The 26,077-nt window shown below is 38.1% G+C and overlaps 1 protein-coding gene and 1 long non-coding RNA gene across 13 annotated transcripts in view; one reads left to right on the top strand and one right to left on the bottom strand.

Moving 5' to 3' along the window:
• The window catches only part of RPS6KC1 (ribosomal protein S6 kinase C1), a 317,521-nt gene extending 298,817 nt beyond the window's left edge, over window positions 1–18,704 (bottom strand). For 4 of the 12 annotated variants that reach the window (XM_078440694.2, XM_078440680.2, XM_078440684.2 and 1 more), the window contains exons 1-2: window positions 18,473–18,703; window positions 5,487–5,522 (exon numbers count right to left, since the gene is read on the bottom strand). In XM_078440694.2, the coding sequence (XP_078296820.2) occupies window positions 5,487–5,522; window positions 18,473–18,577 (141 nt within the window). In that variant the 5' untranslated portion in view covers window positions 18,578–18,703. Of the gene's footprint in view, window positions 1–5,486; window positions 5,523–18,472 lie in introns of all 12 variants that reach the window. The other 8 variants (XM_078440686.2, XM_078440687.2, XM_078440688.2 and 5 more) reach the window with 4 other exon arrangements.
• Window positions 18,705–18,828: 124 nt separating this feature from the next.
• LOC132686212 (uncharacterized) lies at window positions 18,829–25,694 on the top strand. The gene is made up of 2 exons (XR_009613520.2): window positions 18,829–18,952; window positions 25,548–25,694. It is a non-coding gene; the product is annotated as an uncharacterized LOC132686212 (long non-coding RNA).
• The last annotated feature ends 383 nt before the right edge of the window (window positions 25,695–26,077 follow it).

The following is a 26,077-nucleotide window of genomic DNA, read 5'->3' on the forward strand; positions in this document are numbered from 1 at the left end:
TCTTAGGCCATGCAGGTAATCAAGTGTGATTTAAGAGACTCTTGTCAAAAAATGACTCTCTGCATATAAGAAATTCTTCACTAAACTTTATCATACTGCCTAAAATTCTACCATGATGAGTTTCTTGTTTTTAATATAGTTATTAATCCTAGGAGACTAGTCAGACTATAATATGAATTAATCTAAACTGTCTCCTCTGGATGCTTCCTTTTATTTATTTATTCAACAACGAAAATAGTCACCAAAACAATTATTTTCAAGACCCTATTCTGTGCTAGGCTCTCTGTAAGCACAAAGGATGAAGAAATGAGAACGCAGCACCTGCCTTCAAAGACTTCCCAGCCTAGTTGGGCAGGATAAGCCAACACAGTGATGATGTCACAAGACAGTGTGATAGATGCAGACAAGGAAGCCCAAGGGAGTTATGGAAGGAGCACCTACAGAAGGTCTTATCTTAGGTAAGCATACTGAAGGGAAGTAGCAATTAGACCAACAAAAATAGAGAGAGAAGGGACTGGGGATGAAGTTTGTAAAGGAGAGTGAGAGGTCAAATATAATTACGAGAATTTGGGCTTTTGCAACTGAATAAATCATGGTCCTACTCTCTAAAGTGAAGAAAAAGGGAGAAGAAACTTTTAAGATAAGAACAAAGTTCAATTTTAGGCATATTTGACACAGATTTGGAGTTCAAGAGTGAGAACTAAGCAAGATGTATTAATTTGGGAATCATCAGCAGAGAGGTGGCAATCACTCAGGAAAGGTTTCTCAGCATCGGTAACGTGAGCAATCTAACAACAAAACAATGGCAAACCCTAACACTGAGAGGCCAGCCAGAAGTAAGGAAGAGGAAACCAAGTGCAAAGTAAGTGTTTAAGGAGCTTAGCTGTGGGGCACCTGGGTGGCTCAGTCAGTTAAGCATCCGACTTTGGCTCAGGTCATGATCTCACAGCTTGTAAGTTCGAGCCCTGCGTTGGGCTCTGTGCTGACAGCTCGGAGCCTGGAGCCTGCTTCAGATTCTGTGTCTCTCTCTCTGTCCCCAAACCCACTTGCATTCTGTCTCTGTCTCTCTCAAAAATAAATATTTTTTTAAAAAGTTAAAAAAAAAAAAAAAAAGAAGCTTAGTTGTGCCATGACACAGTCCACCCGGATGGAAGAAGAGATTTTATTTTAAAACAAAAGTGAATGGGACAAAAGCTGACAGCAAAGAACCAAGAGTCCCAGTAAAAGACAGAGCAAGAGGAGCTAACAACTAAGACAGCCAAAACAACACTCAAAAAGGAAACAGTCTCTGGACAGTGAGCTTACAAGTGACTTCAATTTTCATACTTTTTGCTTCTCTGTAGTCTCTAGTTTTGATACGGGAAAATAATTCTATCATAGGAAAAACAACAATGTTATTTTTATATTTTTAAAACATATCAAATTACAATGGCACCATGTTGCCAACGGCTTAAGGAAGAAATGGGTGATGGGCTTTGCATATGGTAAATGCCATCCCCAAAGCCTTTATAAACGAGATATAAGAGCTATTTGAAAGACTGTAGCTCTTAGAAACAATTAAATTAAATTAAATTAAATCTGCAGATAAAATTTCTATTCTAGTTAGGGCCATTTTTAAATAAAGGCAGAGTAACTTAAGGGGCAAAAGTTAACAACTTAATCACAATAATGATAATAACATGGTCTATAAACTGGCAGATTGTCTATCAGAGTAAGAATTAGAGCCCCAAAGGTGAGACTCTTCATCATGCCTAATTTATTCACTCACATACTCCTTATTCTCAACACTGAAGCTACAGAACCAAAATACCTAAGAGCAAATATAAACCCTCAAGAAATGAAGGAAACCAAAGCATCACAAAGTGTCACCATCTACTGCCTTTTTTTCTTCATACTCCTTGTAACCTTGGACATTTCTAGAAATCTTCCAAATGGAGAAGTGAACAAAAGCATACTTCCATTACATTAGCAAGTACTGATGTTTGTAACTGGACTACACAAAGTCCCAAAAGATGCATGCAAAAAATTACTTTCCCTAATAATTCTTTCCTATTACAAAAAAAGTTGCATAATAGCTATTGCTCTATTGAACCAACCCTGCAGAAATTTCTTATTCGTGAAAGTTACTTTGCATAAAATTCCTCAATTAAATATTACTTCAGTGACAATCATATATAGACTACCGCTTTAGTAAAAGCTTAACTTTCATTAAAACATTCCCTTAAAATAATTTTTACAGAAAATAAATGTTATCTTTTCAGATAATTTCACTTAATGAGAGCAAAAACCTGTAGATCTCATAAACAAAGCCACTCATTCAATTAAGTCTGTCCTCTGATAGAGTATTTAAAATTGCTGAATCATCTTTTCTTGCAACCAACGTCACTACTATATTTCCTTATGGATTTTCTTTCTCCCCTTTTCAAGACTCTTCTTTCCCTTGACACATTTCTAAATGTAAAGTTCTATTTCAGCTCTCCTTTCCCAAATTTCACCAGTGAAATCTACTACCTATAGAGAAACAGAGTTATAGGTTACTTTTTTTTTTTAAAGGTAGGGGAGGGAGAGCACAATATATCTCTAGTTCTTTCTTTTCTGCAGGTGTTCATGCTTTTGAGAATCTACTGAACGAGAGGCCCCATTAACTGCTGCTGTCCCCTCAGATTTTCCCATGCTGCTATTAAAAAATAAAAACTTAGAGGGCGCCTGGGTGGCTCCGTTGTTAAGTGTCCAACTCTTGATTTCAGCTCAGATCATGATCTCACAGTTGTGAGACTGAGCCGAGAGTGGGACTCCATGCTTAGCACGGAGCCTGCTTGGGATTCTCTCTCCCTCTCTCTGTCCCTCCCCCACTTGTCTTTCTCTCAAAATAAATAAACATTTTCAAAATATATAAAATAAAAATTAGAGGGAATTTTTTTTAAGTTTATTTATTTTGGGTGACAGAGCGTGAGTAGGGAAGGGGCAGAAAAATCAGGCTCCAAGCAGGCGCCACACTATCAGCATGGAGCCCAACTCCAGCTCGAACTCCCAAACCATGAGATCATGACCTGAGCCGAAATCAAGAGTCAGTGGTTCAATCGACTGAGCCACCCAGGTGCTCTTTTAGAGGGAATTTTTAAGGGATTAAAAAACAATTTTTTTTAATCTATCCTGGATAATTTTAAGATTATTCCATGTGGGTATTTCAGCATTCTTAGTTAGAAGACACTGCTACCCGGTAGCATGTGCCAAGCATGTGAGAATACATCTATCAAAGAAAACCAGAAGAGGAAACCAGCAAAACGTCGCTGGTTTTAGAAGGATAGCATATTACTGGCCCTATATTTGGTTGGACTAACAGTACATCTTCTAATCCTCGATAGCTCTTGGGAAGCCTGATTAAATTCTAAAACAGTTAACTAAATGAATCTGTTAACAGGAGAGAGAAAGTGAAAGGCAAGAAAATGGAAACAAATTCTGGGTAGTGAATTTCTCTCCTAAATGAGAATTCCAATGTTTAAATGAAATACATGAGAAGCTAAAGTGTTGTTATAATTTCTAAGTCATTTTATATTTTAAGAAGCCAACCAGACAGAAGACATTTTAAAAAATTTTTATATCATTTCTAACAAAGGACCATGCAATCATCTAACTAAAGGACACTTACAAGAGTATTCTGATGAATGGTTCACCAACAGTTGTTATTATAAAAGAGTTTTCCCCAAAAAAGGATTAAGGAAATGGCAGAGAGTATGTTCATGGATGGGTTGGTTCAGGATTCTCCCTGGAAAATGGGAACATCAAGCTACAAACTACAGCATAGCAATCAGACAATGTATTCAAAGGAAATACAACCCATTTTTAATTTTAACAGAGTTGTAAAATTTCAAAAGCAGAACAGCCTATACTATTAATTCAACATAATTAGAAGAAGTTTAAAGAAAGTTCACACTAACCAATTGACACTTAAGTAGAGAGAGTACTTTAAAGAATGGTGCAAATTACTTTCACTTCCTTTTTGGGAGGATATAGACATAGAAATTGACATATCCTTTTCTTCCAAGATAACAATATTACAATATTCCCTTCCTGGCTACTGAGGGGGAAAAGTGAGATATCTTAAAATCCCTAAGGAAAATAGTACGAAATCTTTTAAACTCTTTTTAACCACAGGACAAAAACAAGTACTGGATCAAATATAGCAAGAAATGATAATGTATAAAAGTTCAAATATGGTCTAAGCCTGATGGTCACACACTCAAATCAACCAGTACCAAACAATCAACTTAAATGTATGAATCAAGCCAGGCTTAAGTAAGGAGCAGTGGGACTTGTTAGAAAATACATACTCCACCTAAACACATTAAAATTCAAATGGAAAAAAAAAAAAAAAACCTGCTGTAGAATCAAGAATGCCAATTTATAATGTCTTTTTTAAACACTTCAGTAAGAAAAAAAAAATTTCCCCAACATACGTGCTTCTAATCATAGTGTAAATGAGCAGGTAAATAAAATAATGAAAGTAAATCAAAAAAAATGTTAAAAGAAACAAGCTCCTAAGCTAGGATTCCTAAGGGTCTATAACAAGCGCAAAGTAATTACAAATAGAGAATTATATAGCGTTAAGCAAAAACACAACAAGCTGGCGTCATTTTAGAGAAGAGTCAGCAAAAGAACAACAAATTTGAAAAAGAAACAGTTACACCCAAAGCAGTTTTCCAAGCTGTCAACACGCCAACTCAATATAAAAGTGAAAGTAAGGGTGCCTGGGTGGCTCAGTCGGTTGAGTGTCCAAATTCGGCTCAGGTCATAATCCCACTGTTCCGGGAGTTCCAACCCTGCATCGGGTTTGCAGCTGTCAGCACAGAGCCCCTTTGGATCCTCTGTCCCCCCTTCTCTCTGCCCCTCCCCAGCTCATGCTGTCTCTCAAAAATAAATGAACATTTAAAAAAAGTCAAAGTAGACAGGAACCCATAATTTATTATGATGATCTTTAAAATTAATATTAGTTACTCAAATACTTTTCATTTTTTATTAGTTATCATGACTTTGAAATAAATAAGAGCTCTTAACTTATATTGAAACCTTATGTTAGTTATCAAAAATATTATCACAGGGGTGCCTGGGTGGCTCAGTCGGTTGAGCATCCAACTTTGGCTCAGGTCATGATCTCGGGTTCGAGCCCCACGTCAGGCTCTGTGGTGACAGCTCGGAGCCTGGAGCCTGCTTCAGATTCTGTGTCTCCCTCTCTCTCTGCCCCTCCCCCACTCATGCTCTGCCTGTCTCTGTCTCAGAAATAAATAAATATTAAAAACAAAAAAAATATTATCACATTAAACAGCTCTATAATTCCTTAAATTCTTCCTCGTGTAACTTAACATGTACTTAACAGATCCAGACAAACATAAATATAGACATACCAATATTCAGTTTCCTCAACAAAGCATTTAATTAAATTTGTATCAAATACATAAAATAAAATTTCATATGTATAAACATGTTACCTCCTGGACATCTTCTGGGTTTCTTCGAGAAACAACCTAAAACAAAACATACACAGAAATATCTCATCATTACCAAAATTTAAGATTTCAAATTTGTATAACTACTTTCAACAGTATTTGTATAAATAATTCAATTTGTTTAAAAGAAAAGAAATACCATATTTTATCACTTAGCTATATATATCTTCTATATATCACTTATATCACTCAGCTATATAATAACTTCACCATCTGAAACACGCTACAAAATTAAGAAAAAGGCAGCTAACAAAAAATCCACACACTAAAGTTCATGCATTACATTCATAAGAGAATGCCCTGGCTTCACTCTTACTTGACATAATTCTAACAAGCTAGCCCATCCCCCTTCTGAGCCTCCATATAAGGTAAAAGCAAAAAATTCAGCAGTACCCACACAAAGCGTACAAGAGACGGCTCTGTATTACTTGTTATAACTGTATGTGAATCTACAATTAGCTCAATAAATAATTTCACTTTAAAAAAAAGCAGCCACAATGGCCAGACACACCGATATCTGTGAGAAGTAATCACTGACCATATAATGATGAAGAAAAAAACAAAAGTAACTTATAAAACATTATAATCCTATCAGGGTTTTCAGGGACAAATAATCCTATCAATATTCCCTGGGCAAAGAGAAAGAGGGAGGATTCTTTCATATTTTTCTAATTATAAAAGCCAAAAAGTCTAACACCATTTAGAAAGATTTCCTCACTGGGGCACCTGAGTGGCTCAGTCAGTCAGGTGTCTGACTTTGGCTCAGGTCATGATCTCACAGCTCGTTGAGTTCGAGCCCCGTGTAGGGCTCTGTGCTGACAGCTCAGAGCCTGGAGCCTGCTTCGGATTCTGTGTCTCCCTCTCTCTCTGCCCCACCAGAGCTTGTGCTCTGTCTCTCTGTGTCTCTCAAAAATGAATTAACATTAATAAATAAATAGATAGATAGATAGATAAATTTAAAAAAAGATTTCCTCACAAAACTTAAAAAAAGAAGGCTGGGTGTTTAAATCATCAAATAGCATTTTAGTGGGAAAAACTGACATTTGATACATAATACCATCTAGGCAAATGTAAAATTCACGTACTTGATGCTACAATATGCACCTTGCAAAGACAAGAAGAAAACATCAAACACATTAAAACAGTTGCCTATGGATGAGAGAAAGAAAAAAGTCTTTGATGACTGGTCACGATACCACGAACTGAACATGATGATCAACTCAACACTACTCCTGAGGTCCAAAACAAAAAATATATATATACTATTTAAAGTCAGCCAGGGTGGCTCAGTTACCACCTGGGTGGCTCAGTCAGTTAAGTATCTGACTCTTGATTTCAGCTCAGGTCATGATCTCACACTTTGTGAGATCTAGCCCCGCAACCAGCTCTGCACTGACAGATTCTCTCTTTCCCTCTCTCTCTGGCCCTCCCCGGCTCATAGTCTCCAAATAAATAAACCAACTTTTAAAAAAAAAAGGACAACAAGGGGTGCCTGGGTGGCTCAGCTGGTTGAGCGGCCGACTTTGGCTCAGGTCATGATCTCACGGTCTGTGAGTTTGAGCCCCGAATCAGGCTATGTGTTGGCAGCTCAGAGCCTGGAGCCTGCTTTGGATTCTGTGTCTCCCTCTCTCTCTGCTCCTCCCCTGCTTGTGCTCTATCTCTCTCTGTCTCTCAAAAATAAATAAATGTTAAAAAAAAAAATTTTTTTTAAAGGAAAATGAACAAACTGAGCCTTCAGACCCATACTTTTATAACTTTTAATGCTGTATTAGCAATTATCTCAACAAGTAGTATCAACTCTAAAAAATACTGTAAATTCTCTCTGATACAGGTTGCTAACTAGCATTTAGTAACTTTTTTCTGGGTGAATTTCAGTATTTTGTCATAAAATTCAGCCAATAAATTCCACAGAAGATGGAATTTAAAGTGGTGATTCCTTCTGTTTAAAGTTCATAAATTTCCACTGCAAGCGTTACCTATCATGGGTAAGATGCTAGACATATATCTTGAAAAGCCTCTTGCTACAGAGAATTCTATCCCCAAGTCATCTTCAAAATTATGACCCTAAAGCAGCGCTTCACAAACCGTGCTGTACGGAATATCAATATTCTTTAAAATCAGTGCTCTTAAAGGAAGAGCTTAATGACAATTTCAGTTTACCTTTATTTAAAAAAGAAATGTTTTGGGGCGCCTGGGTGGCTCAGTCGGTTGAGCGGGCGGCTTCGGCTCAGGTCATGATCTCACGGTCCGTGAGTTCGAGCCCCGCGTCGGGCTCTGTGCTGACAGCTCAGAGCCTGGAGCCTGTTTCAGATTCTGTGTCTCCCTCTCTCTGACCCTCCCCCGTTCATGCTCTGTCTCTCTCGGTCTCAAAAATAAATAAACGTTAAAAAAATTAAAAAAAAAAAAAAGAAAGAAAGAAAGAAATGTTTTTGGGGCGCCTGGGTGGCTCAGTAGGTTGAGCGGCCGACTTCGGCTCGGGTCATGATCTCGAGGTCCGTGAGTTCGAGCCCCACGTCGGGCTCTGTGCTGACAGCTCAGAGCCTGGAGCCTGTTTCACATTCTGTGTCTCCCTCTCTCTGACCCTCCCCCGTTCATGCTCTGTCTCTCTCTGTCTCAAAAATAAATAAACGTTAAAAAAAAAATTTTTTTTTAAATAAATTTAAAAAAGAAATGTTTTTTACAGCAGAATTTCTAAAGGCCTTTAATATATTATTATGCCTAGTAAATCTCCAAAAGGAAAATAAAACAGTATTTCCCCAGGTCATCTATCCACTCCACTTTTTATTTTTATCATGTTATTTGTTGTTATTTTATTTACTTAGTGCAACATCCACTAAATTTGGAACACATTTGGGAAATACCGCTGTAATATCTGTAGTCTATCTGCCCCTGTTAATGCCAACAGCAAATTCTGAATTTAGGAAAACAAATAAGGGCTTACAGTGAAGGTAACTGTCTCCTACTGTGCTAAGATATTAAATCCTTTACTTCATTTAATCATCACAACAACCCTGCCTGGCAGGACAAGATAACCAAGCCCAAGAGCATTACTAATACTAAACATATTAATCAGTTACAGGCAGGACTGGATCTCAGAGCCATGATTCCAAACAAAGTAGTCCTTCCAGTACATAACCAAATCAGCCCTCCTAAAGATTAAAATTCCAAGTATGCAAGTAATATTCCTGATGCCTATTAGGTAAATCCATTTTGTCTTTTACAGAGAAATGTAAGTCAACCAAAAAATAGCAGCCGAAGAAGTGCTTTGGCAGAAGAGAAGGCGCTAAGAAAGGGGTTTGAATACAGGCTCTAGTACTAGCCACTAACTGCTTTTTTACCAGTTGGGTAATAAACCAAAGAAAAAGCAACCTTAAAACGAGCCCTCTTGGGGCGCCTGGGTGGCTCAGTCGGTTAAGCGTCCTACTTCAGCTCAGGTCACGATCTCACAGTCTGTGAGTTCGAGCCCCGCGTCGGGCTCTGGGCTGATGGCTCAGAGCCTGGAGCCTGCTTCCGATTCTGTGTCTCCCTCTCTCTCTGCCCCTCCCCCATTCATGCTCTGTCTCTCCCTGTCTCAAAAATAAATAAACATTAAAAAAAAACCTTTTAAAACGAGCCCTCTTGCCTATCTTTAAAACAAAGACCTGAGGTTAGGGCTTGGCCTAGCTCAGGACCATAATAATCAACAGATCATACAGTAATTAGATCCTCTGTATCCATTTCACAGTGTTAATTTATTTTATATAAATAACAAGTTATTTCATACAAATATAAAATATAAATATATAAATTTTATAAAAATATAAATATGTATTTATATAAATATAAAATATAAAAATAATTTATTTTATATAAATTATTTTATATAAAATTTATTTTATCTTACTTTTGAATAAGTATTACCAAGTTTCCTTAAAAGTCAAGTCTAAAATACTCATTTATCTAATTACCATCAAAATTATGATTTGAAATCACTCTCTTAACTCAGACCTACACAAAAGAATTGTCTTCTTCATGAGATTGATAGTTCCTAGAAAACAAAGCTACAAAAATTATTCAAACATATTATATCGCCTACAAAAAAATGATCACAAAATAAGTCCCTTTAGAACCAAGTAGGAATGAGTCAAATATAAATTTTAAGAAGCTACTTTTATGAGCAACTTATTACAGTCAAATCTGATGGCTGTTCAGCTACTAGTTTGGTAATAGCAGAGCTAAGAAGATAAAGGGTTTACAAAAGTAACATTCTTTTTAAAACTTAGAGTCAAGATACAAATAATCAAACATGGAAAAAAAAGAGAGAGAGAGGGACATGCCCACTCTCCATTTCTCAAAGATATGACTCTCCAAATGTAGGATGGGAATAATTGGATATACGAAAATGTAAGGTTACACTATAGTGAACATTTCCCATCGTGCCCATTAGGTAAACCAAATGGCACATTCATCAATGTAATGCACGCAATCCTGACTTTCAGACATTTGAGTTTCACAAAATCCATACTTTCATATAAATATACTGACACCTTTAAACTGCATTTCATACACACACACACACACACACACCACACACACACACACACACACACACACACACACACACACACACACACCCACCCACCCACCCACCCACCCACCCTGGCAAGAAAAGGAGATACCTCAAAGTGCCCAGCTCACGCAGTCCTCCTACCAAACTCAACCTTCCCTCCCACCCCGTCACCTGCATCTCAGTTCCTCTCTCCCTCTTTTCCCTGCAGAGCTGCAGGTGTCACTGGTTGGCAAGAATATTTGGGTTGGTTAATCACCTGCCAACCAGGTAGTCTGGACCCAAGAGACAGCACCTGCACAAACCATAATTAGACACTGTTTAGTTCTCTGGAATGAAAGAACTCCCATATAAGATAGAGAAGTCAATGGGAAAAAAAATTTAGGCATTCCACTTTCTAACAAGTTTTTACAAAAGTAATATGTTGAAAGGAATTATTGCTTTCTACATCATTAAAATCCCAAAATCTAAAGAGAGAATAAAGAAACTACAACAGCAAGTTACTTTTGGATACTCAATAAATGTTAAAGTTGTTTTTCTCACTTCAAATTTTACCAACCATTATAGCACCACTCTAAGGTAAACTATTTTCCAAAGTTCAAGGAAAATCAAAACGCTTACTGTTAAAGTTTGCAGTTTAACATAAAATCTTAATGTGAACTCAAATGCCCAAGCATATAAGTTGTCAATAAACAAAATGAAAACAGAATTTTAAAACCTGCTTACTAAAGTTTTTGGTATGTGAGATGGTTTTCTATTAAACAATATTAAGAGTCAAAAACAAAGGTAGAATGAAACATTACTCTAGGAAAAAACTGAACAACTTAAGAGCCATGAGTTTTCAAAATTTCTAACCATAAATACATTTTTCAATAAATTAATCTTCCCCCACCCCCATGACTACTCCATTTTTTTTTTAATTTTTTTTTAACTTTTTTTTTATTTATTTTTGAGACAGAGAGAGACAGAGCATGAACGGGGGAGGGGCAGAGAGAGAGGGAGACACAGAATCGGAAGCAGGCTCCAGGCTCTGAGCTGTCAGCACAGAGCCCAATGCGGGGCTCGAACTCACGGACCGCGAGATGGTGCCCTGAGCTGAAGTCGGACGCTTAACCGACTGAGCCACCCAGGCGCCCCATGACTACTCCATTTACTGAAAATATTTCCAGAGTAAGCCCACACCAAGTATTTCTTCAAGAAACTTTCATGGAGCTACTGATCTAACAACTGGTAATGAGTGGTAATTCTCACCACTTTAACACTAAACATTTGTAATAATGTAAACAGTTAATTAAGGGTTTAAAATTTCGTAGGCTTGTATTTCCTTATAGTGGCTTCAGTTATTACTTGCAATGTTTATGAATATGCATTACTTTCAAAATAAAAAGCTAACAAAACCAAAAATTAAATCTGCTGCCTCCCATATACAAAAACTCCACAGTGACTATCATAATTAAAAGACTGAATGCTTTCCAAGATCAGGAACAAGGGAAGGATGTCCACTGTCATCACTCCTATTCGACCTAGTACTACAAGTCCTCGCAAGAATAAGGCAAGAAAAAGAAATAAAGGACATACAGACTAGAAGGAAAAAATAAAACTGCCCCTTTTGCCAAACATGTATTGTCTATGTAGGAAAAGATGAGAACTCTACCAAAAACTCCTAAACTAATAAGTAACTTTGAAAAGGTCATAGATATAAGGTCAACACAAAAATGAACTCAAATGTCTTTATACCAGCAATGAAAAAATGAAAACCAAATTTTTATTTTTTTCTCCAACCACATTTTATTTTTTTATATTAAATATAATTTATTGTCAAATTGGTTTCCATACAACACCCAGTGCTCATCCCAATAGGTACCCTCCTCAATGCCCATCACCCACTTTCCCCTCTCCCCCACTACCCATCAACCCTCAGTTTGTTCTCAGTACTTAAAGAGTCTCTTATGAAAACCAAATTTTTAATACTACTTACAACAGCTACAAAAAGATGAAATACTGAGGAATATATTTAACAATAATGTCCAGAATCTGTATACGGTCAACATAAAATGTTGAAAGAAATCAAAGAACATCTAAATTAATGGCACGACATACTGTGTTCATTTGCAAATTTACAGATTCAACAGAGTAAAGATTCAATTCTCCCAAAAACTGACCCATAGATTTAATGGAATTCTAATAAAAATCCCATTAGGATTTCCTATAGATATAGACAACCCGATCTAAAATTGATATAGAAAAGCAAAGGAACTAGAATAGTCAAAACTATTTTGAAAAACAATAAAGTTGGAGGAATTCTACTCCCTAATTTTAAGACTTACTATAAAGATAAACCTACCATAATCAAGACAGTGTGGTATAGAACAAAATAGAGAATCCAGAAACAGATCCACATATACAATGCTGACATTTTTGACAGAGATGCAATTTAAAAAAAGAATAAAAAGAAAAAAGGCTAGTCTCTTAAACACTGTTTTGTTGCAATTGAACATACGTGTGCAAAAATGAACCTCTGCCTAAACCTCACACCTTATACAAAAATAAACTCAAAATGAATCATAGAGCTAAATGCAAAATGCAAAACAATTTTCTAGAATGAAACACTGGGGAAAAAATTGTGACCTGGGGGTATTAAAGAATTTTTAGATCAAACACTAAAAGCACACTTCATACGAGAAAAAAAAAAAATTATAAACTAGAATTTACCAAAATTAAAACTTTTGGCTTTGTGAAAGACACTGTTAAGAGTGAAAAGATACACTACACACTGGGAGAAAATATTTGTAATCACATAGCTGACAACAAACTTACATCCAGAACAACTAAAGAATCTCAAAATTCAACAGTTAGAAAACAAACAACCCAATGAAAAAATGGGAAAAGACATCCTCAAAAGGTTAAATACTGGCTGATTCTATTTATACAACACCCTCAGAAAGACAGAAGTAGAGAGGTAGAGAGCACATCAGTGGTCACCAAAGGGCTAAGAGGTGGGGAGACAAGTGTGAAAAAGAGATAGCATGAGGGAGTGTTTGGGGATGTGGAACTGTTCTGTTTCCTGATGATGGTGGTGGATATTTGAATCTATATGTGTAAAGATTCACAGAAGTATATAACAAGTCAATTTTACTGTATATCAGTTTAAAAAGGAACACTTAGAAAAACAATGCCTCTTTCCAGGACTCTCTGAAGTTCCTACAGTATCTCCCAGCTAGGCAGCAAGAACACAAAGTTAAAAAGGCAGCCCACCCTCAGGGGAGGAAGCAAACAAGTACAATATGACAAAGGCTTTCATGGAGGAACATATAACACACATGGAGTTCTACACCTAAGAAAGGCTTCCCGGAGAGCACAGGGCAAGAGCTGACACTTCAGATGAGCAGGGATGCCAACACAAAAGAGAACTTTCCAGACAGAGGAAACAGCATCTAACAGAGAGGTAAGGGGCAAGGGGGGGGGGGGGGGGGGGGGGGGCAGTGGAAATGTACTACCATACTTGGGAAACTACAAATAATTCCTTTCCCTAGCACAAGCAGGCCATATACAAGAATATGGTCAGGAATTGAAAGCAGGTTCCTTCCAAGCAATACAACTAGTGTTTCAATTTGAAGCCTTAGAAATGGCAATTTTCAGACTCAAATCAAGCTAAATACTTCTTCCCTTCATTCCCTACCCCCTTTTTTGTTCACATTATCACAGTTACTGTATTTTCCATGTACCCATCAGTTTTGCCAAACTACAGTAAGGCCCTGTGGGGACACATAGGTCTCCCCATACATACACCCATAGAATCTAATGAAATGTGTTTTGTAACATAGGTAGTCAACAGCACAGCACTGGGATAAAAGCACTGTGACTCAGGCCAGTCTACTAGGCTCAAATCTAGACTCCACCCCTGGCTAGCCATGTGACCCTGGGCAAGTTACTTAACCTCCCTGGGCCCCAATTTCCTCATTGATAACGTAAGAATAATAATAGCATCTACTCATTGGGCTGCTGTGGAAAATGTCCTAATTTATATAAAACGCTTAGAACAGTGCTCAACTCATAGAAAGCATCATGTGTTTGCTCTTAATACTCAACAAATGTTAGCAACATAAAATGAGGACTTACATATTCTCAGTCTGAAAACAAACCTAAATTGCTTTAAGTATGCACAAGACTTGCACACTGAAAATTAGAAAATGTCGCTTAAAGGGCTACATAAATGGAAGATACATGGATCAGAAGATTCAATATTGCTAAGATATCAAATATCACTAAGATATCTGCTTCTGTAGAAGCTGATTTACATTCTCAAAGTACGCCAATCAAAATCTGGGTAGGCATGTTTATAGAATTTGCCAAACTGATTCTAAACTTTATACAGAAATGCAAACAATCTAGAACAGCCAAGACAATTTTGAGAAAGAGAACCTACTTTCAAGACTTAGTTTAAAGCCACAGTAAACAAGGTTGTATGCCATCAAGAAAAAAGAAAGCATACGTCTATACAAAGACTTATATACAAATGGTCGTGATAACTATACTCATAAATAGCCAAAAATTGGAAACCCAACTCAACAGGAGAATGGATTCACTGTAGTATAACCATAAAATGGAGTATCAGTCAGCAATAAAAAAAGAGTAAAAACAACAGAGATGAATCTCAAGTACTCATGCTAAGTTACGAAGTCAAACCAAAAAACAAAGTGCATACTGTATGATTCCATTTATATCAAATTCTAGAAAATACAACCTGATCTACAATGACAGAAAAATGACCAGTGGTTCCCTAGGGACAGGGGTGGGGAGGGGGGAACCAAATGCAAAGAGGCCTGGGGGAACTTGTGCAGAGATGACCATGGCAGTGGTGACACAACTATATACATTTGTCCAAACTCATCAAATTGTACAATTAAAACTGGTGAATCTGACTGCACATAAATTGTGCTTCAATTCAAAATATAGACATAAGGCAACAACGCGTTTTTTGTTTTTTTTTTTTAACGTTTATTTTATTTTTGAGACAGAGACAGAGCATGAACGGGGGAGGGTCAGAGAGAGAGGGAGACACAGAATCAGAAGCAGGCTCCAGGCTCTGAGCTGTCAGCACAGAGCCCGACACGGGGCTCGAACTCTCGGACCGCGAGATCATGACCTGAGCCAAAGTTGGCCGCTCAACCGACTGAGCCACCCAGGCACCTCAACAACGCATTTTAAAAATAAAAGTATAGTAGGATGCCTAGGTGGCTCAGTTAAGCGTCCGGCTCTTGATTTTGGCTCAAGTCAGGATCTCATGGTTGCGAGATCAAGTCCTGGGCCAGTTCCATGCTCAACATGGAGCCTGCTTGGGATTCTCTCTTTCCCTCCCTTTCTGCTCTTCCCCATGCAGGCATGCACTCTCTCTCTCTCAAATAAACAAAAACAATAATTTTTAAAAATTAAAATGAAAGCATACCTTTTGCTTTCCATACTTGCAGAAAGAATACAGGCAAGAATTTGCCATTCATTTAATGCTGTTGAGAAATCTGCATTACAGTATGAGTTTTGTTAACATAGCATGGTGAAACAACCAAAAACACTGGTAATGGTTCTTGTAGATCTGTGTTTTCTTTAAGTAAAGAACCAAGGAAATCTATAAAACAACTTTCCAATTCTTAATAGAAATATTTATTCTAGATAAAAATTGATAAACAACACAGAACTTATCTAGGAAATCTGTTAGCCAGCGTGTGACTGGCTATAACGTTAGTCAAGCCTGCTAGGTTCCAGAGAAATGCAAAACTAAGCACAAAGGAGTCTTAAAAAGATGAGAGAGCTCTTATGCTACCTAAAACTTAACAATGGCACTTACTTCCCATGATTCTAATTCTACTTCTACATAAAGAACGCTATAAGGATCAAGAATATAGGGACTGCTTCCTAAAGCTAGGAGAAAATCAATAGTTGGAAACACAGAAGACATCCCTAATCTTTAGCTCACGAAGTTGTCTCAGGGGAGGACTACTTACTTGGTTAATTCTCCTGAGGAAAGATGTTTTTCTCCTTAAGTCTCAAAAAATAATAAATATTTTACTTGTTTTATAATATTACACATACTTTTTCTAAAAAGTATATCTCCATGATGACCCTCAAGCCTTAAAATGAAAAAAGCAAAACAGAAGCCAAAAATGAGGAAATGGCCATTTACAAGGAGAAAAAAACACAGTGTAAGCAATTTCCAGTTCAAATAACCATGGCAATATGCAGCATGCATATCATAGAGATTTGGTTAGTTCTAAGGAAATGTGCTACTTCGTGTTCTAATTTATGTTGTCATACATTAGCTGTTGGTCATAAAAATTAGTTCACAGCTTAAGAAAAGATACTTAAGATGTAAATGAGGTTAACCTTTCCTTCTGTGAAGTAAGACTACAAGTAATAATCATACCCAGTGTTTCCTACTCGAGTTCCACACACATACACAGCTTCAGGGCTTTATGGGCTCTATCCCTCCCATTCACCCCTCTGCCTACCACGCCCTCTGCTTTTCTCTCACCTGTCTGGATTCTTCCCATCCTTCACCACCTATCTTAATTCTTCTCCTTCTCCCTTGAGCCAGAGCAACCTCTCTATCTTCTGAAATCCCACAGCTCTTTTCTGCAGTCTCTGAAAGCATCTAACATTCTCTCTTGTACTACTTTAAGTCCAGTTTACTCTCTTCTATGAAGATCCTTGAAAGGAAGGGACATGCTTTATTCAGTCTTGTATTCCTCATAGCACTTAGTGCCTCAAACCAAACATGTATTGATTGGATGTGCTGCCTAGAATGCCGAGGAAAACATTCCACCGATTTCTTTTCAACACTGTGTGCCATACACTGCCTCAGGTGATGTAAAAGGAAACAAATACCAGTGATGGAGACCTACTGTCGATCTACTAAGAGACACTGACATGTAACCAGGTTAATACAATATAATCGAGGTACATGTTATCATATGGGATGAGTAGGGTGCTGTGAAGGGACCACTATGTATGTTAAAGATTGTTCTAATTCCATAAAGTACGTTAGGAAAGTAGATTTTGAAGGGCCCAATTACCAGAAACGTCTCAGAAGTGGTAATTCTAAGGGTCCCTTAATTTTAGTCTTAAAAAATTTCTTAACCTGAAACTAACACTCCACCAATATAACAACCTTACTTGCATAACTGGAAGTAACAAATTTCCTTCTATCTTCAGTATAACCCTCTGAGATAACCAGGCCTGGTCTTATCTTTAAACAAATTTGCTCCTCCCATCTTCTCACATTTGTCCGGATTGTGCACCATTTCCATAAACCACGTACCACTCTCATGAGCCAAACTCTGTTTACCTAAATATACCTAACCTTTACAGTTCTCAAATCCTCCTTCCTGTGCTAACACAGAGGATTATGCCATCCTCCAAATGTATATTTAGCATTACTACTATCTGTACCTCTCTTTTCTAACAACTAATGATAATAATAAAGTTAATTCTTAACTTTTTATATAACTTGGACTTAAGCAAAACTAGACTGAAATCCCAAATGTGCACCTACCTTATGATGTAAAATTGGTCAAGTTGTGAAACTTCCTTGAACCTCAGTTTCCTCATTAAAATTAGAATTCCATTGGGTAATATGTTCAAAATGCCTAATATACACACACATTCATACATACATACATTACATACATTCGGACTTATTTTTGTTACTCTTCTTTTCCAAGCAGGGAGATGCAAACTCTTTAAAACCCACCGCAAAAGCAATGATGAACAAAGTGGGTACTAAAAATTGCTTAGCTGATGTAAAGAAGCCTCACAACTTTTAAATAGCCCTCAAAACAACTCACACAAGACACACACACACACACACACACACACACACCGGTAAAATTTCCCGTATGTCACCTACTGAACACCATGAAAAACTCAGATGCAAAATGACACAACCAGATACAGAGGTTCTAGGCTGGTAACCCTAACACCGACATCCTTCTCAAGAATCTGTCTGCCTCAGTACAAACCTGACACTGTATAAAAGGTCAAGAGAAGAAATATATTTTATTATGTAAGTTAATTTTTCAATCTACACTATCCCTGGAAAGCAAGCAAAACCACTTCTGCAGATTTCAGCCTCAGAAGAGAAAGTCCTAATGGGATAGGGTCTGAGTCATCCATTTGAAACCATCAACGCCTGCCCCACCCTGGAACCAGGGCACTACCGCGACCTTCTACAGCAGTCTCGAGCATCCAACACTCAGCACCCACCCCAGCCTTCCCGAAGTCCCCACCTCCGACGCGGGTCCAGGCACTAGGAGCCCCCAGTCCCACCCCAGGCTCTGACCCAGGGTCAGGTACCCCCACACCAGGGCACATACCCTGGTCCCTCACGCCCCAACTCAGGATTCTACCCGCGCCTGACACCGGCACTCACCCGGGCGGTGACCTTATACACCGTGTAGCCCCTTGGATGTCGCTGGGGCTCGGTGACAGTGTAGAAACGGGCCAGGTCGGCACCCCGCTCCCGGGGAGAGGTCATCCTCCCGCCGCCTCTGCCGCCGCCGCCGGCCGGGGACCATCAGGACAACCCGGCGCCGCCGCGGTCCGGGATCCCCAAACAGCCGCGAAGCGGCGAGGGGGCGGCGGCTCCACGGCTGCCCTCCGCCGCTCGGCTTGTGCTTCCGGCTCGGCAGAGAAGCTTCCGGGTCAGGCCTTTTCCAGCGTCCTGGGGGAGGGGAAACTCCGCGCAGGACGCTGGCCCCTGTCCCGGCCGGGCCCTGGCATCAGGGATCAGGTGGTCGCACTACCTCTCTTGTCACTGTGGATACCTGAGACTTCTCCAACGAAGTCTCTGTGCGCTAGCTCTTGACACCTTCTAGATTTTTCTGAGCGCTGTTAGAGCCACGACACACAGGTGAGATCCCGGTCCTCCACACCCTCGGCCAACCTGTGTACAAACTTATATGGAGTCGTAAAGGGACGGAGGGATAGTCCAGCCTAGCGTCTTCTTTCCTTCCCTACTCACGGCCGATCATTTTGCACACCCACAACAACATCTGAACTGTCACAGACATAACTGCGCCTTTTTTCTAAGACAAATCCCGTCCACCCGTGCACCTGTCAACGTCCACAGCGGCCCGCAACCCTATGTCTATCTTAAAATTCATCCCCTCGGATGCTAAAACCTGGAACCTGCGTCTAACTGGAAAAAAAAAAAAAAAAATCACACGACCTCTAAAAGCTACTATGAAGATAGAGTTTCCCATTCAATTGGTTGCTATCCAGTGCTTGGCAATTCTTTACCTTGCCTTGATCAGGATTTTCTTATTCCCCATAACATTCATTCCAGGTCTTTGCCATTCACCTCAACCCTCTGTTCCTCCTAGTCTTGCCCATCTACCGTTTGTCCCTGCCTTGCTTTCAGAAGAAGGGGGAGGAGTCCTCAGTACCAACCCCTGCATCTTCTCACATTTCGGTTCTGGTATGAGACATGGACACATCCCTTCCTCATTATTTACTTACTTCTTTATTTTATGTTTATTTTTGAGAGAGAGAGAGAGAGACAGAGTGCAAGCAGGGGAGGAGCCGAGAGAGAGGGAGACGCAGACTCTGAAGCAGGCTCCAGGCTCTGAGCAGTCAGCACAGAGCCTGACGCAGGGCTCGAACTCATGGGCTGTGAGATCATGACCTGAGCTGAGGTTGGAGGCTTAAATGACTGAGCCACCCAGGCACCCCTCCCTTCCTTTACTTTTAAAGACTAATCACTCTACCTGTGTGCTGAAACCCATCCCCTTCGGCAGACCTAAAGACATTGTTCGTTCCATCAGTGACATCTCAACTCTGCTTTCTATACCTTTAATCTTTTCCTCACCACTGGCTCCTCTGTGTCCCAACCTACATATGCCCAAATCTATCTATCATTCATTTATTAAACCTGAATTCCCCTACTTTGTGCCAGACATCATGCTGATAGGCACTGGAGTTACAAAGAGAGTCCCTGCTGTCAAGTACCATCTAGTGGGAAAAAACAGAGAATAATTAAAACATATTGTTGTAAGTACCATGACAGATGTATATGTGGAGTGCTGTAGAGCACATCAAACTCAGAGTAAAGGGTTTTCCGTTAGAGGGGAAACTATGACTGAATCTTGAAAGACAGAGAGGAATTAGCCAGGCTGAGATGAGAAAAAAGGACATCATCACCGTTGCCTCTTTTCCTCCTTCTTTCTCCTTCCCTGTATTGTAAAAATTGCCTAAGTTGTTTTTTAAGTAATCTGCATCAGTATTCACACATCCCACATTTATACATTCAGGGATATCACACGTTCATTACCATATTCACTTCAATTGGCCTTCACTACTATACTCCTACTAAGAAACGGCTTTGAAAAAAAATTCTAATGACCACATTTGCCCAATATTTTCAGAGTTTGAACATTTCTGACCATTTCCACCTTTTCAAAACTCCTCTGTGTCCTTAGTATATGAGTCAGCATTCTCTTTGCTTTTTCTTTTACACTCTGAGTCATTCACTCCTTTTCAGCCTCTTTTGCTGATTTCTCCTTTTAAGAAGGTTCAGTGTTGGAGTACCTGGGTGGCTCAGTCAGTTGAGCATCCAACTCTTGATTTCAGCTCAGGTTATGATCCCAGGGCCGTGGGATCGAGCCCTGCCTCCAGCCCCAAGCTGAGTGTGGAGCCTGCTTGGGATTTACAAATAGCAACTTAACATGAATCATTGCCATAAATGTAAAACCTAAAACTATAAAAGTTCTAGAAGGAAACACAGGAAAGAATCTTTGTAACTTTGGATTAGGCAAATGATTCTTAGGAAACAAAAAGTGAATTACAAGAGAAAAAAACTAATAAATTGGACTTCAAAATTAAAAATTTCTTCATTGTGAAAGATACCATTAAAGAACAAGCCACAGATTGGGAAAAATATTTACAAAACATGTATCTGATAAAGGATTTGTATCCAAAATATATAAAGAGCTTCTATAATTCAATAGTAAAAAAGAACCAATTCTACTGTTTTAATACGCAAAAGATCTAAATATCCATTTCACCAAAAATGATATAATGAGGGCAAATAAGCACATGTACTACCTTATTCATCTTTAAGGAAATTTCTTTTATTTTTTTTAATATGAAATTTATTGTCAAATTGGTTTCCATACAACACCCAGTGCTCATCCCAACAGATGCCCTCCTCAATGCCCATCACCCACTTACCCCTCCTTCCCACCCCCCATCAATCCTCAGTTTATTCTCAGTTTTTAAGAGTCTCTTACAGTTTGCCTCCTTCCCTCTCTAATTTTTTTTCCCCTTCCCCTCCCCCATGGTCTTCTGTTAAGTTTCTCAGGATCCACATAAGAGTGAAAACATACGGTATCTTTCTCTGTATGGCTTATTTCACTTAGTGTAACACTCTCCAGTTCCATCCACGTTGCTACAAAAGGCCAGATATCATTCTTTCTCATTGCCAAGTAGTATTCCATTGTATATATAAACCACAATTTCTTTATCCATCAGTTGATGAATATTTAGGCTCTTTCCATAATTTGGCTATTGTTGAAAGTGCTGCTATAAACATTGGGGTACAAGTGCCCCTATGCATCAGCACTCCTATATCCTTTGGGTAAATTCCTAGCAGTGCTATTGCTGGGTTATAGGGTAGGTCTATTTTTAATTTTTTGAGGAACCTCCACACTGTTTTCCAGAGTGGCTGCACCAGTTTGCACTCCCACCAACAGTGCAAGAAGGTTCCCGTTTCTCCACATCCTCTCCGGCATCTATAGTCTCCTGATTTGTTCATTTTAGCCATTCTGAGGTGTGAGGTGATATCTCAGTGTGGTTTTGATTTGTAAGGAAATTGCTTTTAAAAGCACAATGAGGGAAAATGGTGGAGTAAGGAACTCCAAAAGTCCACTATTCCACATAAGCAATGAAAAAAGCTGGCAAAAATTGTCCATATCAACTCTTTCAGAGCTCTGAAAACCAAACAAAAGATTATGGCAACCCAGGGAGCATTTATTCAAGAAAAACAGCTAAATCTCTAGGAACAGCAAGCTTTCTAACATTTTTTAAAGTTTATTTATTTAAGTAATCTCTACACCCAACATGAGACGAACTCACGACCCTAAGATCAATAGTCTCATGTTCTTCTGACCAAGCCAGCCAGATGCCCCACACTTTCCAACATTTTAACTTACCCTAGTTCCATCCCCTACTTTTCAACTCAGGGTATCCCGTTAAATAATGGTCTACTTTCCTGGTACCAGTACAGAGGGAGCAAAAGACACCTGATTCTCACAGAATAGTAATTATTTCTTTTGATCTATCTAGTGGTTCCCTGGAGAATGGCCTCAAAAGGCTTGTCTTTATCTCAGCTAACTTGTCCCAGTGCTAAAGCCGCTATCCAGGGGACATTTGTTGTTGTTGTTGTTGTTGTTGTTGTTGTTGTTTTTCAGGGGACATTTGTGAAAACAAACAATAATAGACTGCCCAAGAAGGTTGAGAGGAAAGACAGGAGAATAAGGTTTGGGGAATAGGGCCTTGAAAAGCTCCAGAGAGTCTAGAAAATCACGCACATAACCAAGACTGTACATAAGCTCATGAAAGACCTAAGAAAGCCCTAAGTTTTCATATGTGGCTGACTTTGCAAAAGCAAAAAACGGAGGTTAAGACAGTTGTAAATTACCTGAGTATTGAGGGTATACCCCAACCTACAAACATACAACATACTGCAAAGACTGGGAGATTTTTAAATTTTTTAAATATTTTAATTTTTTTATTTCCAGGCATTTAAGAAAATCTCTGTTTAATCATTAGCTGACCAGTAAGCTAATAGAACAGAGACTTCAGTGGCCACACACAACAACTAATAGATTTTATAAAATTAGTTCAGAAAACTAGTCCCATGTCGGGCTTTGTGCTAACGGAGCCTGGAGCCTGCTTCGGATTCTGTGTCTCCCTCCCTCTCTACCCCTCCCCCGTTCATGCTCTGTCTCTCTCTCACAAATAAATAAACATTAAAAAAAATTTTTTTTTAATTAGTTCAGAAAAGTTACTAAACAAATAACAATAACAAACAATAACAATGAACTCAGGAGAGGGAAGAGAATGTGATTTCCAGAGGTGAAACATTATAATATTCAAAATGTCCAATTTTCAACAAAAAATTATAAGGCAGCCTAAAAAACAAGAAAGCATGGCCCACACACAGGAGAAAAAAAGCAATCAATAAAAATAAAAACCATGTCTATGAGGAAGCCCAAATGTCCTTTACTAGACAAAGACTTAAATCAGTTATTTTAAATGTGTTCAAATTACTAGAGAAAAACTATGTCAAACTGACTAAAGCCAAAACCAAAACTGGCTCAAGAAGAAACAGAAAATCTGAAAAGACCTATAATAAGTAATGATATTGAATCAGTAATCAAAAAACTTCAATGAAGAAAAAACCCAGGATCAAATGGCTTCACTGGTAAATCCTATCAATTGTTTAAAAAAGAATTAACACAAATTTTTCTTAAACTCTTTCAAAAAAATCGAAGATGGGTGAACACTTACTAACTCATTTTATGAGGTCAGTATTATCTGGATACCAAAGCCAAAGACCTCACAAAAAAAGGAAAATTGCAGACCAATATCCCTTATGAATATATACAAACATCTTCAACTAAATGTTAGCAAATCAAATGCCACAGCATATTAAAAATATTAAATACTAATGACCAAATGGCATAAATCCCAAAAATACAAGGTAAGTTTAACATATGAAAATAAATCAATGTGACAGACCATAATAATGGAAATAAAGCAGAAAAATACATGATTATTTCATTAGATGCAGAAAAAGAATTTGACAAAATCCTTTTCATGATAAAAGCACACCCTTTCATGATAAAAGCACAAAACAAACTAGAAGTAGAAGGTAAACTCCTCAACCCAACAAAGGACATTGATAGAAAATTCATAGCTAACATCATAATGGTAAAAGACTGAAAGCTTTTCTCCCTAAGATCAGAAACAAAACAAAGATGTATACTCTTTACACATCTATTCAACACTGTACTGGAATTTCTAGCCAGGGCAATTAGACAAGACAAACTAAAAGAATCCAGATTGTAAAGACAGAAGTAAAACTCTTATTTGCAAGTGATATGATCTCATATTTGGAAAATTCTAAAGGATACACACAAAACAAAAACTTATTAGAGCTAATAAAGTTAAGCAAAATTGCAGGATATAAGATCATTATACAAAAACCAATTTTATTTCTATACACTAGTAATAAACAATCTGAAAATGAGATTAGGAAAATAATTCTATCATCAAAAATAAAACATTTGGGAATAAAGTTAACCAAGGAAATGCAAGGCTTGTATACTAAAAGCTCTAAAACATCGCTGAGAGAAATTTAAGACCTAAATAAATACAAAGTCATCTCATGTTCATGGACTGGAATATTGTTAAGATGGAAATATTCCCCAAATTGATCTATAGATTCAATGTAATCCCTACTGCAATTTCAACTGCTCTTTTTCCAGAAATGGACAAGCTGATCCTAAAATTCACGTGAAATGCAAAAGCCTTTGAATAGCCAAAACAATCTTAAAAAAAAAAAAAAATTTGAAGGACTCACACGTCCTGATTTCAAAACTTACTACAAAGCTATAGTTATCAAGGCAATGCGATAGTGGCATAAAGATAAACATATAAATAAATGGCATAGAGTTGAGAACTCAGAAATACTCTCATACATTATAGTCCAATACTTGTCAACAGGATGGAGGTGGATGGTGTGGGGACCGATAGTCTTTTCAACAAATGGTGTTGGAAAAACTGGACATCCACATCAAAAAGAATCTGGACTCCTACCTAACACCATATACTAAAATTGTACCAAAGACTTAAATGTAAGAACTAAAACTATGAAACTCTTAGAAAGAAACAGGTGTATACCTTTCTAACCTTGAATTAGGAAATGGTTTCTTAGCTATGACACAAAAAGCACTAGCAACCAAACTAAAAATAAAGTTATGTCATCAAAATTAAATGTTTCATACATCAAAGGACTCTATGAAGAAAGTGAAAGGGAACCTACAGAATGGGAGAAAATATATGTTATCTGCGAGGGTGTAGTATCCAGATTAATCTAACTCAACAATGAAGAACAAATAACCCTATTTAATAATAAGAAAAGGATCTGAATATACATTTCTCCAAATTAGATATATAAATGACCAATAAGCACATGAAATGATGCATCATTGGTCATCAGGGAATGCATATCAAAACCACAATCTGATAAGACTTCATACCCACTAGGATGGTGATATGGGCTGAATTGTGCCCCCCAAAAATCCATATGTTGAAGTTCTAACCTCTGTTACCTCAGAATGCGATTGTATTTGGAGGAAGGTCCTTTAAAGTGGCAATTAAGGTAAAATGAGATGGTTTGGGTGGGTCCTAATCTAATATGACTCATGTTTTCATAAGAGAAGATTAAGACACAGGAAAGACCATGTGAAGACGCAGAGAGAAGATGGCCATTTACAAAACAAGGAGAGAGACCTTCAGAAGAAACTAGCCCTGCCAACACTTTGATATACTTCCAGCCTCCAGAATTGTAATAAAATACATTGTCCAAGCCTGTGGACAGTCTGTGGTAGTTTGTTACATTAGCCCTAGCAAACTAATACAGAGGGCTATTTTTAAAAATAGACAATAACAAGTTGGTTATTGAAGATGTGGAGTAATTTGACCCTCATACATTGCTCATGGGAATTTTAAATGATGCAGCTCATGTGGAAAAAATTTTTACAATTTCTTAAAAACTAAACACAGAGTTACCATATGATCCAGCAATTCCACACCTAACTATGCCCAAGAGAACTGAAAAATATGTCCACAAAAAACCTGCACGTGAATGTTATTAGCAGTATTATATACAACAGGCAAAAAGTAGGAATAACCCCCCAAAAGACATTCAGATGGCCGACACATGAAAAAATCCTCCACGTCACTCATTATC

Source organism: Panthera onca, chromosome F1 (genome assembly GCF_046562875.1).
Source record: "Panthera onca isolate mPanOnc1 chromosome F1, mPanOnc1 haplotype 2, whole genome shotgun sequence".
Taxonomy (NCBI): domain Eukaryota; kingdom Metazoa; phylum Chordata; class Mammalia; order Carnivora; family Felidae; genus Panthera; species Panthera onca.